The 19,949-nt window shown below is 44.3% G+C and overlaps 1 protein-coding gene across 1 annotated transcript; it reads right to left on the bottom strand.

Annotated features, from left to right (window-relative positions):
• Positions 1–74: 74 nt before the first annotated feature.
• LOC110188060 (uncharacterized) lies at positions 75–19,092 on the bottom strand. The gene is made up of 7 exons (XM_086829887.1): positions 15,785–19,092; positions 10,828–11,466; positions 8,110–8,358; positions 7,385–7,562; positions 7,022–7,128; positions 4,256–4,333; positions 75–4,192 (listed from the first exon to the last, which is right to left on the bottom strand). Exons 2-7 carry the CDS (start codon positions 11,197–11,199, stop codon positions 4,055–4,057), a joined length of 1,122 nt encoding a protein of 373 aa, XP_086686013.1. The 5' UTR covers positions 11,200–11,466; positions 15,785–19,092; the 3' UTR covers positions 75–4,054.
• Between the last annotated feature and the right edge of the window lie 857 nt (positions 19,093–19,949).

Genomic DNA, 19,949 nt, shown 5'->3' with positions numbered 1-19,949 from the left:
AAGCCATCACCTGCATTTGCACCACACCCACCCAAGGTCCTTCGTGGAAATAAGAAACTCCTGGCGGGAGGCTGTACATTTTGGGAAAACTCTTTATTGCTATGAGAACTGAACTTTAAAAATATTGGATTCATAACGTATGCAAATTTGCCTACTCTTTTTCCGACTCTGCCAATTTTGTATTTTTGTATATTGTTTTGATTACAATTGCAAAACATTCGGGGCATACGTTGGCTAAATATTTGCTTTAAACACTTTACATTCTAGGGGTCTGCGTGTGTGTGTATAGTTATATAAATATAACTATACATATGCGTTTGTAAATATATTTATTCACTATGTATGCATAAAGTCGGGTAATTCTGACACGCTCTCACGCGTTCTCTATTCTCATAAATATTTTTTATTCATTTATTTATTTTGGCAATCAATTTGCGTACTTTTTTGCCGTTTTTCCCGTTTTTTTCTGCCGTGTTCCATTTGCATTTGAAATGCTTTGGCCTTTTGCTTAAACACTTACGTATGTAAATTGAAATTTTATTGTAAATATTCGTATGTGGCTAAATGTCGATATATATAGCGTGTATATATTTGTTGGCCTATATTCTTGTGTATCGATAGCAAACTAATAAATATATAACCCTATACGCCTGTCGGTCCTCTCCGAAAGTCTCAGATTGCAGACTCCGCTTATTGTGATTTGTTGTGGGCCAAGTGAGTGTCTGCTCCTGACCATGTTTGTAAACTATGACATCTCCTCTGATTGCCCCGTCCCAGATCTGTGTCAATAAGTCTATTGCCTATTGATTTACGGCTCACTCGGGCCGTCCTAATTTAAATTATGATTGCGCTTCCGCATAAATTAATTGTCCTGGACATCTCGGATGTCCCAACGTATGCCATCGCTTGATTGGCATAAATGCCATGGCTATTCTTAACATTATTATTATTATTATTGTTATTGTTAGGTTACCATGTGTGGGATCTGTGTGCACTTCTCAATCAGTTTTTATTATTTGTCCAAATTAAAGCGAGCGTGCCGGGCCGAGTTTGACTTTGTATTTTACAGTTTACGCTTTAATTGCCGGTCTATTTCGGCTGATTGCTCTTATTGTTTTTGGCCATTTGACTGGATGCGTGCCTCTGTATGGAAGGAAAGCTGTCTCTATATGTATGTATGTATCGGTATCCGTATATGCCTATGTATTGGTAATTTAACAATTATATGTATATTAAGCTGGCGCACAATTTTACACTTGACTGCCCGTCCAGAGTTTGTTGCTTTGTTTTCACTTTGCCTATATTTAATTTCACCTTTTTTCACTGTTTGCATTTGTTTGTTTGTTTGTCTATACTATTTTTCACTATTGCTGGTTGCTGGTGGCTGGTTGCTGGTTACTGATTGCTGGTTGGTTGGCCGGATTCTCTGTTCTGTGCTGCATTTAATTAAATTTAAATAAAACGATCATCGAGGCCTGGCAGAGTTAATTGCACGTTAACGCACGCTCGAAGCAAATCGAACAAAAAATTCCATAAAATATTAAATGGCTGCCATGGCAGCTCTTGAAACTTTTCGGTGAGTTTTAAGCGGGGTGGCGGAAGGATGGTGGCCGGGGGCCGGGGGAAACAAGTGCTTAAGCTAATTGCAGTTTCGGCGACAGGCGGAACCGGAAACGGGCCTCAAAATGGCGGCCGATCCCTTGGCAAACGCACTCTCACGTAGCCGCTAAATGTTTCAATTTTCTGGCAGCTCAACGCGACGCCGCAGACATTTAATAATAAACGCAGCTGCAGCCCCGAAATGCCCAGAACTTTTCCCGGATGTCTCTCTCACCCGTGAGGGGCGGGGGATGGGCAAAGACAACCGCGAGCAAATGGCCATCGACCATCGGGATGCCTTTCGGCCAGAGAGCAAACAAAATTAAAAACGAATTTCGAATGCCTTTGGCCGGCTCAAAAATGCAAATCGCCTTTGCTGTCACAAAACAGTGATGGGAAAGTTGGTATCTTTGTATTTTTCAGGGAACAAGGTGTGTAATGAAATGTCCTTTAAACTAATTGTTGGTTTGAAGCAGAAAATAAAGTCTTACAAAATTTGGAACTCATTAACACAACATTTATATATAATGCCTATTTAAAATGAAGTACAACAATACTATGTACGGCAAAATAAAACAATTAAAGTTTCAATCTTGATTATTTAAGTATTTGCTTGGATGCTTCCGAACTCACTGAGTTCTTAAAACTTTAAAAAGGTTTCCAAATGTATTTTATGACATTTTTAAAGTACCATATTTAGCGAAAATTTTTCTTTTAATTTAGTTTTAGTTATCCTAATCTTTCAATACTTTTATTGGCGATTCTTTTATATATTTTTCATTATTTTATAAATAATGCAAGTAGTACTACCTAACATTTCCCATCACTGTCACACACACAGGCACACATTGCAAAAACAGAGTTGCACAGCTACGCACACACATGCGGGCTGGACAAGTTGCATACTTTCGGGCGCAACATGCAATTAAAATGCAAAAAAGGCAAATGGCAGAGCAGCCACTGCCACATTCCGTCTCCAGCTCCAGCTCCGGCTCTGGCCTTAGCTCCTGCTCCAGGTTGGCCCGCAGCTGCAGGCCCCGAAAAACCATAGACCAAAATCGATGCAGTGCCAAGTTGAAACGGAAATGCCGGAGCCGAATCCGTATCCTGTCTGTCCCTGTGTCGGTGAGTCTGTGCAACGTCTGCGGTTAGAGCACAAGTTTGCCAGCCTGCAACTGTGTGCGAGTGTGCGTGTTGATTTAGCGTAAAGCTTGTTGGATTTTTGCGTTTTGTCAACATTCTCCCCCCGGCCAGTTGTCGATGCATTCGCAGACTGTTGCTGCTGTTTGGCTCTGCGGCGGCTTTCTCGGGGTGTCCAAATAATTGTCGATTCGACTTCGGGGCAAGAGCATTTCGAGATTGAATTTGGTTCGGTTGGGGATGGTGGTGCGTACACAGAGAGAAAGACTTATCTGGAAATTGGGTTTTTTTTCGATATGGAGCATATCTTTAAACTGGAGAAGTAATCGCAAGTGGTCGAAATAGTGATTACATATTTGACTCAATGAATAGTCCTGATGAAACTAATTCAAATAACCTAAAAAGAATGCATATAGGGATTTTATGAACATTTTCTTCTATTGCAATATTATTACGATTCTTGTATTTCACTATTTTTAAGGTTTTCATTATCTTTTTCATTAAATATGGATTAATTTAAGTTCATTGAAAAAATAAAATATAAACAATAAATATAAACATATGTAAGGATTTTATGAACATTTTCTTCTATTGCAATATTATTACGATTCTTGTTTTTCACTATTTTTAAGGTTTTCATTATCTTTTTCATTAAATATGGATTAATTTAAGTACATTGAAAAAATAAAATATAAACAAACAAAAAGGTGCTCCGGAAATCACAAAACTAATAAAACAAAATCGTATATTCAATGAAATTTCCTAGGAACCGAACTTAATGTATGTATTTTTTACTATTTATTTCTTAACTTCAGACACCTTCCTAAGGTCTTTGAATCCCTAGTGATTTCTAAAGCATTCCCAAAAGGTTTTCGTTTTGAAAGTAAACCAAGTTCGCAGTTATTTTTCTCTGTGTCGCCTGTGGGCAGTGGCTTAAGGGGAGGGCGGAAGTGCTGCTTAGACTAGGCTTACTGTTCATTAATGGTCAGGTGTCTATACAGTGGGTTCAGGTGCTGATCAGGTAGGGTCCGTCAATTAGTCCTATGGGTAAGTTGAACTCAACGCCTGCAAATATTATTCCTATGCCTAATTCTCATTCTATTGTTAGGTTGTGAGTGCTTCGATAATGTTTCGTTGTCCTGCTATATTTTCTTATTTAGCCTCATCCTATTATGATTATGATCCCGTGTCCCGTCTCCCGTCTCTCTTAACATTGCGTATCACCTGATTGAGAAGAATGATTGATTCAACGATTGATTAATGTGAGTTTGAGTGTATCCTGATCCTAAGCAGCTGCGCTGCCGAGGGCCGTGTCCTAGGGATGCTTCGTATAGTTGTTCAGCGGAATTTCGTTGACGTGCGTGTGGGCCACCTCGCTCTTGTTCCGCTCGTGCAGAGCCATCTCCAGGGGAGCGCTGGCCGGCTTCTTCTGGGCCGCCTTCTGTGTCTTGAGCTGTACGGAGAAATAGTTTAATAGTTATCCTTGAATTACTCTCCTAGATTATCTTATATTTACTCTCTGTATGGTCTTCTCGAAGTCCTGGTGGGGCTCCGGTCGCTTCATCGTGCTGCAGTTCCTCAGGCGTTCGTTGGTCTGCAACATAAAACAAAATATAGTACACTCCAAGGTGGAATAAATTCAAGTCCTGGGCAGGCTGCCACTCCGTCTCGGCCATATTGCGCCCACCCATGATTACTTCATTAACTCGAGCCAGACCCAACAAATCGACACCTCAAAACAACAACCGCAGCAGCCAGGACTTCGGGATGGAAATGGAAATGCCAAATGAAAAGCGGCGGGCTGCCGAATGAGTATAATGAAAGGCCAGCAGCGCCAGAGGCTCCTTCTCCTTCTGTCCCCGGAGCGGAGAACGAAGAGTTTCCGTAGCAGACCGCATAATGAGAGCCATAGACCGGGACAAGCTTAGGAGCTGGAACACCACACGCTCTCTGGGTGACCTTTGACTGGGGAAGAGGAGCTGGAGCTGGGGCCGGAGCAGGCAAAGAAAGGTAATGAGTGCCAGAGGACACGCCGCACACACAAAAGAAGTTGTCCCCAACACGAAGCACAATTGTCGCCAGTGCTTAGCACAAGTCATTTTCAAAATTGACCGCAAAACTCGCAACTGGAGCCGGGAAAAGCCGGAGTGGACAACAATCTGCAGCAGTCGGGTCCTCGGCAGCGGCAAATTGTGCTTAAATATTAAATGAACAGCCGGCCAAGGAGCGGGCACGCGGGCACACGGCGCGCACAAAGAAAAACCGGACAACAACCGTAAAACACGAAAAGTTATAAACTCTCGCCGGACCAAAGAGGGCCCCAAAAAATACACGGAAAACCCAAAATAAGAGAAAAAAATAAAAATGAAACAAGGAAATCTGAGGGAAATGGAAAAGTGCACGGCCATGGACACACAAAACAAAACACTTTGGCACGCCTGAAATAATAAAAACAAATGCGAACGGAAAAAGGACAATCGTGTGTAGGTAGGTAGCTCTGACAGATCCCTCCATCTCCGGGTCCAGGTCCCCACCTTCATCCTCATGCCACCTTCCACATCCGGAATAACAACCGCAGCAAAGCCGAATAGCGCCAAGGTGCAAATGACCAGGGAAACGTGGAGCATCAGAAACGTGCTCCTCAGGTCCTCGAAAATGCGATTGGCGTTCTCGCTCCCATATTCCTTCCTCTGTTTTTCGCCGAAGTTTTCAGTTTTTGATGCACTCAGAAAAATATTTTGAGATTATTGAGAAAATTCATGATTTATTTAATGAAACCAATAGTAAAACCAAGACCGGATAAATAACATCTCTTAAGGTGCTTTTATAAGTATTTAGAATTTATATTTGTTACAATATTTATACTTCAATTGAACATGTACTTTTTTCATAATTAACTTTTGGCTTTTCCTTGTACTAACCAAACTTCTAGAAATTTCCCTTTATGGTTGAAAAAAGATCCCTGAAGTAGATACTGTAAATAATTTTTTCTAGTTCTTCCCCAATTTAAAACTAGAACTCACCGAAATTTTCTATTAGTACATCCTACAACCCACTTTGCATTGCATTTGTATCTGGCACTTGGACTTTGTACCACCACAGGCCACCATTCGCCCCCATTGACAGTTCATATCTCGGAGTCTGCCATTTGCATCCGGCACATGTCCTTGTGCCAGGACCCTGACTACTGAATCCCCGAACTCTGCGCTCCCGACCCTTGGACTCCTCCGGCCCTCTGTGCTCTTTGCTCCGGCTGTGTGTTGTCATTGTCTGGTCTGGACCGCCGCTCGTTCGTCGCAAGTCAACGCAATTAACGGTAATTGCCTTTTATCGGCTTAGCCTTGATAAAGTTTTCCAGCGAACCGCCTCCTCCGCCCCTCCGCCCCTTCAATTTTCCCAGAACGCGAACTTTTCTAGTTACTGCTGTTGTTGTTGCTGCGGCCATCGTTGTTATTTGTAGGTTTACGCGGTTTTTATATTTTAATTTAATTTTATAAGTAGTCCCAGCCTCGCTCTTCGGCTTCCCGAAAACAAACTTGTCCAGGGCAAAAATTCGACATTAAACAGAGCTGTGGTCGGCGGGCATTGGCAAAGTTTTTGTTTTGTTTTGAATGCGGCAAGGAAATGCTTTGAAGTTGCCTCCAAATTATGGAACTTTTCATGGCTTTCCACAAGGGAGAGAGAGAGAGAGCGCGCGAAGGCGGAGGTGGGTCGGGCTTTCCTCCAGTTTAGAATAGGGAGCGGGAAATTAAACTGCGACCAAAATGCGAAAACTCTTTCCATTTTCATAATTCTAAAGCAGCTCAGGGAGTGTCAAATGCTCAGCTAATGAAAATGTCTGCGACTATATGACGCTGAACTGGAATGTCAGATGGGCTGACTAGATGGAATTTAATAATGTCTGAATATTATCACTATACAAAAAATAAATGTAAAGAAATAAAATAAAAACTCCTTTAAATATCCCTAAATTAATAGCAATATCTTCCAAGAAGAATATTTATTATATACCTCCTCTTAGTAATTGTTAAGCTCCCAAATGGCATTAACTTTTTTTTTCTAATTTTTGGCTGACATTTTCTCAGCTTTTCCGACCTTTCCTTTAATTTCTCTTATCATGGGTCTTGGCAAAAGTTTTTTATATGAGCCCACACAAACACAGCACAAAAAGCCTAAAAGTGGGCAATAAACATTGTTGCGAAACCGGAAATGACGAAATGGTTTGCCAATAAAAGGTCCACATCCGCTCCAAGTGGCACCCAATTTGCGACCTCCGACTCACCTTCAGCTGCATTCCCTCCGTGGCGTTCAGCTCATCACCGCTCTGCCGGAGACCGTGCAGGAACCTGGCAAAGACCGTTCTCCGCTGCTTGTGCTTGTTCCGGCCCTCTGCGGGGTTTACGTTCAGCCAATCAGATCCAGATCCAATGCACATCCGCAGCCAGATACATGTACAGACACAGATACACAGATTCAGTGCGGGGCAGCGAGGCGAACAATCAAACCAAGAATCAAACAGACAGTCATTTGATTAACCAGACAGTCAAAGTTTAAGCGCAAACCAATTTAATTGAATTAAAAGCCATAAAAGCCAAACAGCCGACAAACTGTCTCTTTTAGCCGCTCTTGGCCCCACGCTCCTCACCTGTTGCCGAGAAGTCGTAAAAGAAATTGGTGCGCGCTCCCGGATAGCTGTGCTGCATCCCGTTCAGATTCAGAGCCGACTTCGAGTCGATGGCATTGCGGGCCATCCTATTGGCCAAATCGTTCTGCGTGTAGCTGTAGATCTCGTTCTCCTCGCGGTTCGACAGGCAGCTGGAAGGCTGCATGTGGCCAGGGAAAAACAATATTGGATATTGGTTTAATAAGTGCTCGGATTTTTCATGTTCTCAGGAACACATTTCTTGGTTTATGTTGAACTTAAATAAAGAATCTAATGTTGCTTTTGGCATTTAAAGTTCTTTAAAATAATGCAAGGTACATCTTGTGCTTACATTGTTCGGAAATGGGTAAATAATAGCAATAAATTTAGTTTGAATTGGAATGTCCTTTAAATGCTCCCTGCATTCTTTGTAAACATTACAATTACTTTCAAACTTCAACTTAATTTAAACCCAAGTTATGATATATTAAAGATTCCGGGCAACCTCTTAGTTTCATCGCATTATATCACTGGACTTAAGATATACTAACTAGTAACAACTGCATTAATAAATTTCTCTCTGTGTAGGCACACACATAAAAACGCTCACATGAGCCTGCATAATAAACGAAACGTAACGAAAATGAATTAGAGTCTGATTAGCTGGAGGTCGTAAAAGCCTCTCTGGCCGTAAAAGCCAGAGGTCAGAGGTCGCCGCATCCGCTTACCAAGTACTTGCCGGGCACATACAACGGCTGGCTGTGGCTGGTCGGCATCACCGAGGAGCCGACCAATCCGCTAGAACTCGGTCCGGCCATCCGGCGGGTGAGCGTGTGGCCCGTGGAGATGCGCACGTGGCGCTCCTTCCACTTGGACAGGCGCACCTGCTCGATGGCGTCCAGCACGTCCTCGTAGGGCATGTTGATCTGCTTGCTGTAGTGGGCGGCCAGGCCCTCCAGGTAGCCCCTCTTGCCCTCCTGTGAATGTACATGTACATGAGTAAATTAATCACGATAATTCTGAGAACTCACTAAGCAATTATTTAATTTAAATGAAAAAGTGAACTAATTGAGAAAATAAGTTCATTTATATGGAAAGAATATACATTTATTGTGGGTAAGCTTGTGTTAACTAATTTGAAATTCATTCACTCTCGCTTACGCACTCGCAGACCCACATTCTGTGTGTGAAGTAGATGAGATACGCACACGGAGGCAGCCAAGATCCTGCCGAGGAGTCTTGGAAGCTGGAATCCACTGAGGCCAGGGTCAAAAGCAGCTTTTACCCCTACAAGCGAGGCGGAGGAGAGTTAGCCAGGCAGACGCACAAGTGTTAATATCTTCCGGTAATTAGCGTGAGGCTGCCACTTAAATGTGTCCTGTTTGACATTCAAAGCGGTCACTGAAGCGGCAGCATCGTGCTCCTTTGTGCTGCTCCATCTGCGTCTGCATCCACATCCACATCCGCATCCGCGTCTGCATCCGTATCCCGTATCTGCATCGGTGTCTGCACCTGCATCCTCAACTCAACTCGACGCGACGCGACTCGCCTCGAGTTCGCAGAACTAGAGCCCCCGCAAACCCTTGAGCTTGGCAAATTCATTTAGCGTCGCATTCATGTAATGCACATGCAAACATTTGTGCTGAAATGCAACTTGTCTGCAGCTGTCAGTCAGTTAGACACACAGCCCCTTGCACACACCCAGAGGGATGTCTGTCTCATCAGCGCAAAGTGCAATTAGTTGAAGTTGCCCCAGACAGCGCGACGAGGCAGAGGGGTGAGGGGTGAAAAGGATAGCCCAGAAGCCAACAAGTCTCAGTCTAACCAGCAGTCATTCCCTTGGCAGGAACCCTTCTTTGCCATTGCCTTTGCCTTTGCCTGTGATTCAATTCCATTAAAGCTCCATCTCGATTCGCACCGCAAAAACAACAATCGTAAATATTTAATCACTTCTCGGAGCACAAACTATGCCAAGTACGGAGCAAGTACAGAGCTCCAGGAGAAAAATGTAGCAATTGGCGCTAATTAGAATGCAAAACGGCAGAGGCACATGACAAGGCTATGATTAAGTTTTCCCACATAGCAACGAGGGAGTCTGCTATTTGGGACTGAAAAGGGTCTGAAAATACACCTAGAAAAAGTGCATTATTGCATCTGCATTCTACATAAGCCAGGATCCTTTTACCAATATTTCAAGTCAAAAAATTGCACTACAAGATTTCTTTGTTCTATTTTCTCACAGTTCTCAGCAGAAGCATCTGGATTGGATCTGCATACTAAGCAGTCTGCATCGACACATCTGACGTGTGTCTGGCAAACCATCAACACTCCGCATATTCGTGCTCACTAGGCACGACTGCCACGCCCACACACCTCTGCCTCTGGGCCCTGGAAATGGCTTTAAAAAATATATGTAGCTCGGCAGCTATTTGCATTGCATTGGATTGCATTTCTTTGGCGGAATGCAGGCGGCCCTGAACCACTGACATGTTTTCGGATGCACACGCCCAACAAAATGTGGACAAAGGCGGCAGAAGTCATCACCGCAAACGAGGCTGCCAAGTGCCTTTCAATATGCAGTTCTTTCATTTCGAAACAGTGGTGTGAGAGACGAGAAATAGGTCTATATATTTTCTATGAAAAATACAAGTAAGTCAAAAGTATATATAAGAAAACGAACACAGTTCCATTAAGCATGAAATCTTTCTCTTTGGTTCATTATATCTATGCATGTTTCTACCCACTGTATTCAAACCTAGGTCCTTTACTGGCTCTACCAATTTGCTGGCCCGATCATTTAATGGCGCCCCTTTCCCCTTTTCCCGCAGCATAACCACAATGCACAGCTTTATCTCTAAGCCAGCAGCAGTGACCAAAAAATACGCGCAAAAATAAACAAAATTAACGCAATGCAAAATCATTTTCTCGGCCAGGGACCAACATGCATATAATAAAATAAACAAAACGGCTGGGACATGGCAGGGCGACGGAGGCGCCTTTGAGGTGGCCCAGCGGGGCCTCGCTGGTTGGCCACTCGGTTTAACTAAATTAAAATCGTGTTAATTTCACATTAGAGCGCACACAGCGCCAGCTCCCCGAACGACTGTCACACGTTGCATCCCCTGCAAGCAGCCCCACCATCGTGCACCATCGTGCAACCCCTTTGGCTCACGTCCTGTCTCCTGTGGTGGCAGCATGCAAATTGCCACAGCCCTAAACAAAATGACCGTAGATAAGAGCAATCGCCTGGTTAGTGGCTGGCACAGTTGGGGGAGTTTGCCCGCTAACACTAACTTAATGTTGCGAAAAGCAGAAAAATGGTTTCCATTAAATAAAAGTTAAAGGAAACAGTTTAGCGGGAAACTAAAACATTTAATTTTTAGTGTATTTTGTGAAACCTTTATAGCTACCCCTGGATATAATACTTAAGGTACAGATAGACTCACCGGCGTGGAGTACGGGTGCGCTGTTAGCCTTATTCCATCGGCCTCGAGGTGTCGTTTCATTACCGCCTCCAGCTCCTTCATGGTCACCGGCGTATCACAGTCGGAGGCCAGGATCTCGTTGCTGCTGCTCAGCGCCTTGGGATCATTGATGAGCACATAGACAATGGCGGCGCCTTTCTCGCGCAGCATCCGCACACTCTTGAGCAGCTTGCCCCGATGCGAGGGATTGTCTACCCCGATGGCATCCAGATCGATCTCGCCGATCTGCTTGCAGATCTCCAGCTCGTCGTAGCCGTTGTCCAGGAAGCTCTCCCCGTAGTGGCCCAACCCAATGGTGCGCAGCCACTCGCAGACGATGTTGTGGTGCGGCATGGTGGTGCCACCGCTGGCATTCGCGTATCACGTGGCTGCGCTGGGCACGGGCAGATCCAGGGGAGCGAACGACACCTTGTTCAGGCGATGGGGCTTCGAGGTAGAGGTGCTCGCCCCACTGACCGACGCGAGTGGCAAACGGAGTGGCAGAGGCAGCGGCCGCCGCCGAGGCCAAAGGCTCCGGAATATTGCAGCTGCTGGCGGCACTGCTGCAGGAGCTGCTGGACGTTGCCTTCATAGCAGCGGCAAGGGGGGCAGCAGAATACTCTGAAGGAGAGAAAGTAATATAAGTAGTTTATTAAATTATAAAGGGTAAATAACAATTCAAGTAATTTAATTAAAAGGGCTTTCCGTTGCGGGTGAGTGGTAAAAGTGATGGGGTTTCATTTGTCAAGAGCCACAGTGCGTATGCGTAATACGGTTTCGGCAACTTCCGGCGGCCATTAAGACCAGCACTCCCCGAAGCCTGACACAGGTGTGGGTCAAGCAAAAAGGGGATTCACGGGAAGGGGGAGAGCCGGCATATCAATTTGCGTTAATAGCAGTCATTGTTCAACCACCCGACCCCACCCGACAGGCGGGATGGGAGTCCTGCCTATAAGCACTTAATGATAATGCTCGGTCATGTACACGAGCCACTAAAACACTTGAATATGCTTAGCCCCGGAAGCCACTTGCATATGAATAAGCCACTTAAAATGACAGATGGACCGGCGCAGACGGAGGCATCGGCGTCTCCCGGAGAGAGAGAGGGGTCCGGCCTGGCTGGCTGCGCCCTCAGGTCACAGACAAAAGACAAAAGGAAGTCGTCTAACTATTTCCAATGCCCATATAAACCAACCCCGCTCCCCCCGCTGTTTGTTGTCCACGTTTGTGTATGTGTGTTTGGCTGTAAAAATATTTTTGCTGTCGAAAAATGAAATGCAAATGTCTGCTGGCAGCAGAAATATTGTCCCGAGAAACACCAAAAGCGAAGGTAAAGGCCAAGGAGGCATACACAATGGCATAATGAAAATAATGTGGCTACAGTTTGCTCACACAGAGCTGCAGCTGTCATTGAGTGTGCTAGATTGGAGTGCTTCGCTCTTCGTGCTCCGTCCCCGAATCATCTCCAGACCGTGGATTTGTCTGCCAGGAGGGATCCAGGATGAATCCAGGGATCCAGCCGAAGTGAGAGCCAACTAATTGACTCGGCCTGACTTGGCCTCGCTCGCATACCTTTCATATTGATAAACACATGGCTGGACAAGATGCCAGAATGCAGGGCGACTTTGGCCGGACAATGGGGCGTATGAGTGACCTCTGGCCAGGGGGATGAAAACGATGAGGCTTTTAGAAGATGAAAGGAACACAATTGCCGGAAGGGTCAGCAGGGTGGAACCTAAGCACAAGGAATCTGATATCCCAGGCAATTTTGTTATTGAAATGATTTAAGATATGAATTGATAAGGGGGAAAATTCCCCTAAAGAAATACGAACTTTAAATTGCTGCAATTTATATTGTTTTCTAATTTAATAGGAATCTATATCTGTATCTTATTTTTATACATTTTTAACTAATTCATAGAAATTGATTGCATGTTTCTTCTGTGCAAGACCATTAATTATTCCAACTAAGTCAGGATAAACTATAGAAATCTCTCAGATTTGAACTATGAAATCTGCGAATTATTTCTGCCACACCCCCTTAGCAGAGGCTGCTGCATCTGCAAATATTTAACCACATCCTTCGCATCGCCTCCCCCGGAAAACTTTCGGCACATTGTTAGCATAATAAACACATAATAAAATGCAAAGGGCAAAATCAGTAAAGTCAATTTTGAAGATGTTTTGCATACGCAGCCGTTGCAAGCAGCTTGCCAAAGTTTATTTACGAGCTGGCCGGGCCAACTCCTCCGTTCTCCGTTTTGGCCCAACTCCCGGCTAATGAATGTCAGTGGCAGCCCTTACATAACTAGACGGATGTACATAATATAGGGACCATATATAAATATAAGGACCAGGCCAAGGGCTAAGGGCCACAAGCCCATTGTAATTACATGAATGTTGCACAGAAATTTGCATATGCCGCAAACTGACGCCGATAAGCGCCTTAAATTTTCAATTTCATTGTTTATTAAGTGCCAAATAATTGTTTTGTGTGCGCACTGAGGTGAGTGAGGGCCAGTGGCCGTCAAAAGGTGTCCGGGCCAGGTCGTTCCCCGCTTTCCGCTTGTAATTATTGTGCAAATTTTGCGCAATTTCCTGGCCTCCTTTGGCGTTGTGTCGGTGAGATTTCCTGTCTATCCTGTCCTGCTGCCAGCCATCATGCAATTATGAGCCGTTTTCGGGGCCTCTGAAGCGTGTGAAATGTCGCAAATCTGCAGCGCGCGCTTTCCCTAATTACCCCTTCGATTGTCGCCTTCGCTTTCTAATTACAAAGGCTTAGTCTTTTCGAGCGGGATTAATGGCTACTCCTTGCCCACTGGCCTGAAATTAAACAGAAACAACACTCGCCATACGAGCATTTGGATAAATATAAGCCCGCGCGACAATGGCCCCATTGTTTATGGCTTTCACAGAAATTTTTATGCAAAATTTCAGCCGGAGTAATTAATTTTAATATGAAAGCCAAACATGCGCGCTCTAACAATTGTCATATAATTTGCCGTCTAGACAGTGGAAATTTAGTATTTTCAATTAACTGCAATGGCAACTGAGCGCTGCAACCTGCCCCCTCTGGTGCTTGCCACTTGCCACCCTCTTGGCACAACAATGCACACAAAAAGGCGCACACTGATGACGGCGATGATGAGGGGCACAAACAGGAGCAGGAGCAAAGGGAGAAGCGGAGCTGGAAGCTTTTCTGGCTGACTGCCATGTTGACATTGCTAGCTCAGGAAAAAAAAAATCAAAAAAACACCAACGTAAAATAAAAGGAAAAACAACTGAAATTTGAAACAACAAGTAAGCATTTCGACTTTACGTTACCTGTTATTTTCTATTCCAAACAAGGCACATAATAATTAAAATAAAATTAACAACTAAATAGAGTGTTGGATAAATCACAAAGATTTGTACAACTATTTAATGTCTAAAAGTATGCAATGTTCTATATAAAATTGTACACCTTCATTTAGAACACTTTTTTAGGTTAGGTTTCTTTAAACCTGGATTATTTTCTGTAGCAACCCTTTATATTGGAAGGACAGTTTTTGAACTATTTGAACTTTAATTAGTTCAAAGCTTAAAATTTGTTAATTTCGACATTCTGCAATTTATATACATTTAATTTTAACAAATTTTTTAGTCAGAAAATGAAAAAGAAGCTGACTTAAAGCTTACAGCTCTGTTCCCATACACTCTCGATGCTCAGAGGTACAAGGTACATACGAAAAGGAAATCAACCCACGCCTGGGCCTGGGTTGAGTGGAAATCCCCGACGCCGATGCCCCTTGCAACCGTGACTCTGGACTAGCAGGCGTTCAGGAGTTGCCAGAGCGGCGTCCTCAAGGTTGGCAACAAAATTGCACTGGCACTGGCAGTCACTCGAAATGGGTTTCGAGAAGGGGTCAACAGGCGGGAGGAGGCTTTTCAAGGGGAACCAGCTCCATTCGTGTGCCCAATGTCAGTGCACCTGACGCTCCTACTCCTCCTCCTGCTGCTGCTGCTGCTGCTGTTGCACTTGCCACTCGGCGGCATTCACTTCGCATCAGCGCAGCTCAACTCGCTCCCTTTCCCAGGCGAAACAGTGCGTATTGCGGTTGCCGAGAAGCCCTGCAAGTGGGGATGCCAGCCCCTTGTCATCCCCTTGTCAGCGACTTCGATTTCACTTTTTTCCCCTTTTTTAATTGAAATTGCATTTGCCGCGTTTGTTTGCACATAATTATGATTCGGGGGACTTTTGTCGCTTGTTATGCAAATTTAAGGCCGGCTCATCTCACGATGAATGAGTGTGAATAGCCGGGTGAAATGCATGAATGCTTGACTGCAGCATCGGTCTTATTTTTCATAATTTTTCTCTTTTTTGGGTTTCGCTGCGGTTTTATTGTGGTTGGAGCTCTGATGAGTCCTGCTGAAAGGAGGAAGCCAGTCGCCTCCAGGCAGCTGCAGCTCCATTCAGCTCCAAGTATGTCTACGCCAAACAAATGGGCAAAGAACTAAAACCCATTCAAATAGTTAGCAGGGAATCTGCCAGAGATGAAGGGAGCCAGAAGAACCTATCTCGGTAAGTGTGCAAAATGCCATCACTTAAACTGTGCTACTTACATTTTAAGAAGCAGCAGACTTTCAAATTAAGGTAGAGTTTGAAGTATTGAAGAGTATATTAAGCAGACTTTTGCTTGAAAAGTTAAAAAGACATACTTCGTACAGTCTCCAAAGTCTTCTTTATATACAAATAGTTTTCTTTTAGAAAATGGGGAAATTATTTCCAATTAAGACACATCATTATGCTAATTGGTGCAAATAATCACAGTCATCAACATGACCCCAATGCCAGGATTAAACCCTGGAATGGATTAGCAATTCCGCCAGGCGGAAATCCGGCATTGACTGCTGATTGAGTAATCAACAAATCGAGCCGGTAATTCCGCAATTTACTTACATTGTGAGCTGGCCGTAATCAATAGGTGAGCCGCGCCGAATGTCCTTGCCGGAACACTCAAGACATGCAAACACACACCGAGCACACACTCGCACGCGATTTAAGCGGTTCGGGAGTCGCTAACGCTACCTATAATCAAATGCTGCGGCGGCACTTCATTTGCCAGGAATTGGCCCGATACTGCCCCTTGCCCACAAGGACATAATCGCAATTGCCCACTTGTTGGGGACTCGACCGCAGGACAAATACTACACGGAGAAAATTCAAGGGATTTCTTAGCGTTCTCTTGTAAATCAAAATTTAAACATTTCTAATTAGAATAAAATAATCAAACAATAGAAAACAATATCTTTTAAAATATCTATAAAAAGTTTACTAATTAAAATAATAAATACAATCAATTTATTCAATATTCTTCTAGGGAACTCATATTTACTTTACCAGAAACCTGATTTTGCTATGTAAATAGTTCAAAATATTGATAATTTAATTTAAATCAATTCCAAAACTTTCTAAATATTAAATATTTATGAAAAACAAGTTGGTTTCGACTGGAAGTCATAAGAAATTAACGAACATTATATAAATAAGTAAATTCCTTTTGTAAAAAGTACTTAAAATAAGACATGCTTGGAAGCGAAAATATTAAGTCCACAAATTGTACCCTAGTATGTAGTAGCAGTATTTTTCTCCCTGTGTAGTGTCCGCCTGTTCACCCACACGCACAATTGCCAATCGTTTGATTTACGGCATCGGATCCGTGGTCACCGGCCGTGGTCCCGGGCACCCGTCTCCTTTTTTGGCGGCACCTGCGTAACAATGGCCGTGGAAAAAAAACGCGCGAGAAAATGGCCACCGGAAGCGGGGTCGCCAGAGCCGGAAACGGAAAGCGGAAAGCGGGCAGAGGCGCAAAATGGCTAGCAAATTACGCGACGAACGGCGAACAGTTTGCTGCCCGGCTGATTGCGAGGCCTCCAAATGCACGAGACGGCGAGACTGCGAATCGAATGCAAATGCAAATGCAAGTGCACGCTGCCACCGGGAGCGGAGTAAAAAAACGCAACCAAAGTATGCAAAGCACGCGAGCGTACTGTGGCAGCCGCACTTGCCACACGGCCTCCTGGGCCAGAGTTTTTGCGCTGCCTCTGCCGGAGAATCGAGAATCGAGCAGAGGAGAGTGAAGTAGTGTGTAGTAGACCCGAGCGGAGCGGAGCGAACTCCTCGAGGAAGGCCGCGCCGTGAACATTAACGCTAACGTTAACGTTAACCGGACGGGTGTGGGGGGAAGGCAGGACGAAGTAGGGGTTGTAAGCGATACCCAGGAGGGAGGTTTTTTTCGCCAGCTTTTTATTTCACTTTTTTGCCTTGCATTCTTCTCTTTTTTATTCTCGCTGCAGCCACCCCGAAGCTCAGGCCCAGGAAAGTAGGTGAGGCACATGAGGCCGCCACGGCAGGGAGGGGATGGAAGGGGTAGGGGAGGCTTGGAAGGACGCGCAGAGAGTGTTTACCCCGGCTTAGACGGCTCTGACAGGCCGTCTGGGCTCCAAAGCATGAATGAGTTGTGGAAGCAAATGAAGTGCCACGCCAGTCGACGTTGCAACCCGCAGCGTGTTTAAATATAGCCGAGAACCGGCGGCAGAAGCAGCACAAGCAGCAGCAGCAGCAGCAATGCAACGCGTGCAGCAGCAACATCAGTCGCAGAGCAGCCGGCAGAGACCAACGCAGCGGTGCACTAAAAAAATATTAATTTATAAATTTCTATTTAGTCATGGATTAAGGATTAAATTGTTTTGTTTATTATAAATATTATTACACCATCTAGGAGAACTAGAAAAGAAGAGAAATGTTCTTTGTTGTTATATGCTAAATTGATTTTAAATCAATCAAAATCTATGTTTTTCTAATTCTACCATTTGGTAGATTCAAAACTGATTTATATTTCTAAAATTCAATTAAGAGGCATTACTTAAAATTAAAAAATTTAAAATTTGTACATCAAAACTGTCTATGAAATGCAGATTCTAACTCTAATTGCAGATTTATTCATTACAATTTAGAGCATTATTTTTGTTGAGTGCACAGGAGGGACGTCAGACGTTCACAGGCTATCATGTCACCGCCGGCGTCCTCATTTGTCTGTTTGCCTGGAATGTGTGTGTTTGTGGAATTTTTTTTATATTTTAATTTCTTTCTTTTTTAGCGATGCTGGCAGTCAGTCGGCTTAGTTGCGAGCGAGCCTGGGCATATTTTGTGCTTCATCATCTCAGCCGCTGATGATGACACATGCAAGTGACTGCAAACAAATCCGGGGAGAGGCAGTTGCTGCTGATGTTGCTGCTGCTGCTGTTGTCTGATGTTGCTACTGCCGATGATATTGCTGCTGTCATCAGCAACATCTCGCCGTGGCAGCCCCGCTGGAACTTTCTCGTCTGCTGATGCAGCCCAATGGGAGTAGAAAGGGTGGACGCCCCGTTTGCCGACCTTGGTGGGTGGGGTTCCATTAGGACTTAGACTACCAACCTGGTAACAAATTACGCCGATTGGGAGTGTTAATAATGCAAATCCATAGACAGCGAAGCAGACTAATCGATGTAATTGGAAACTATTGGAGGGTAAAGGGTGAGAGCTCTGCGAATTTAATTAAGCTGCATTTCAAAATGGCTAATAAAAGAACTAGATTTAATGAAACAATATATATTTAAGCTACAGAAAGCAATATCTATTAACAAAAGAATAACTTAAAAGTGATCATTGTAAAGTACCTTAGTTAATAAGTAATATATGAATAACTAATGTATACTTTACATAGACAAAACATAAAATAAATAGTATGAAGTACAAAAGCTTGCTATATAAGATTTTCTGATCCTTTTATTAAAATTATTTTCCAACTACCTCAACAACTGGAGATTAAAATAAGTAACAAAGCCTTAATATAGGATTTACAAAATTGTAATCAAAGGGATATTACAAAACAAAAGGGCTTCGTAGGCAGGACAGGAAGGTGGTGACTCACACAATCGGGATCAGACTCCTGACGGATGGCCTGGCCCGCTTACGGGTCGTATGAGCTATATGGTCTTCAGAGGATGGCCGGGGCACGTACTTGCGGTGGCAGGCACATAATGAGAGCTGGCTGCGGCACAAACGTGCCATAAACTGTGGCACGCCCCCGCCGCACTCCCCGGCGTCCGCCTTAGCCCAAACACAACCCACCAATGAATATTCCATGTGGCATGCGTTGACAAAGCATTCGTGGCTCGTCATCTGGAGCATGAGAGCATATCATATAGGCAAAGTTTTTACCCACCGCACATTGTGTGTGCCCTGGCATATATAGGAGTATATATAGAGACGCCGGAGAGCTGAACGTATTTCAGGCATAATGCTGGACCCACGGTGCAAGCAGCGGGTCCTTCGGGGAGGAGCTCAACTTTTATCGGTCTTGTTTTGATAGTTGACTCGCTGCTAAGCCTATTAAGGCGCTTGAGTCGTCCAACAAGCCAAAGGCTTTTGCACCGACCAGGTTTCCAGCCGCCCTCGTCCTCGTAAGCCATCGCCCCCTTTGGGTATTTGTACCCTGTACTCTAGGAAGGTAAAGGGGTATTACAGTTCCGCTGAATTGATTCGTGAAGTCAAAAAGGAAAGTGAAATAAAAGCCAGTCTTTTTAGAGATGCAACTAAAGAATGCCTCTGCTTGACTTTTGTAATGGCCAGCAAGTATCGGGTATTTCATAGTCGTGGCTATGGACTGTAGACTGGTGCCTCGTTTTGTTTTTTACCAGTTTTTTTTTTTTGTTTGAGCTGTCTCCCTAGGAAATGATAGGCCCCACAAGGGAGCTAAGCCCTCGTTGCCGTGTCTGTTGCTGTGGCTCCTGCTGCTGTTAATTATGGAAGGGGTGGGGTTCTGGGTGGTTTGGGGGTTGCTCGTTAGTGACGTCCTCGAAGGGCCTCATCTTTCTCTCTCTCTGTCTGCGTCTCTTTCTGTGTCCGCTCTGGCTGCAATTTTCTCAAGAAGCCGCACTTAAATGGCTTCCTATGCGGGTGCAAACAAAAGCTGCCAAACGCACACACACACAACCCGGCACACATGCGAGTGTGTGTGTCTGCGACAGTTAAAAAAAAATATACAAAAAATATTGCAAAAATCGCTGCTTGAAGTGGT

The sequence above is a fragment of the Drosophila serrata genome, unplaced genomic scaffold, assembly GCF_035046125.1.
Source record: "Drosophila serrata isolate PLE 108 unplaced genomic scaffold, ASM3504612v1 contig_228, whole genome shotgun sequence".
NCBI lineage: Eukaryota > Metazoa > Arthropoda > Insecta > Diptera > Drosophilidae > Drosophila > Drosophila serrata.
Note: the sequence above shows the minus strand (reverse complement) of the source record. Positions and strands in the feature narration are given on the sequence as shown.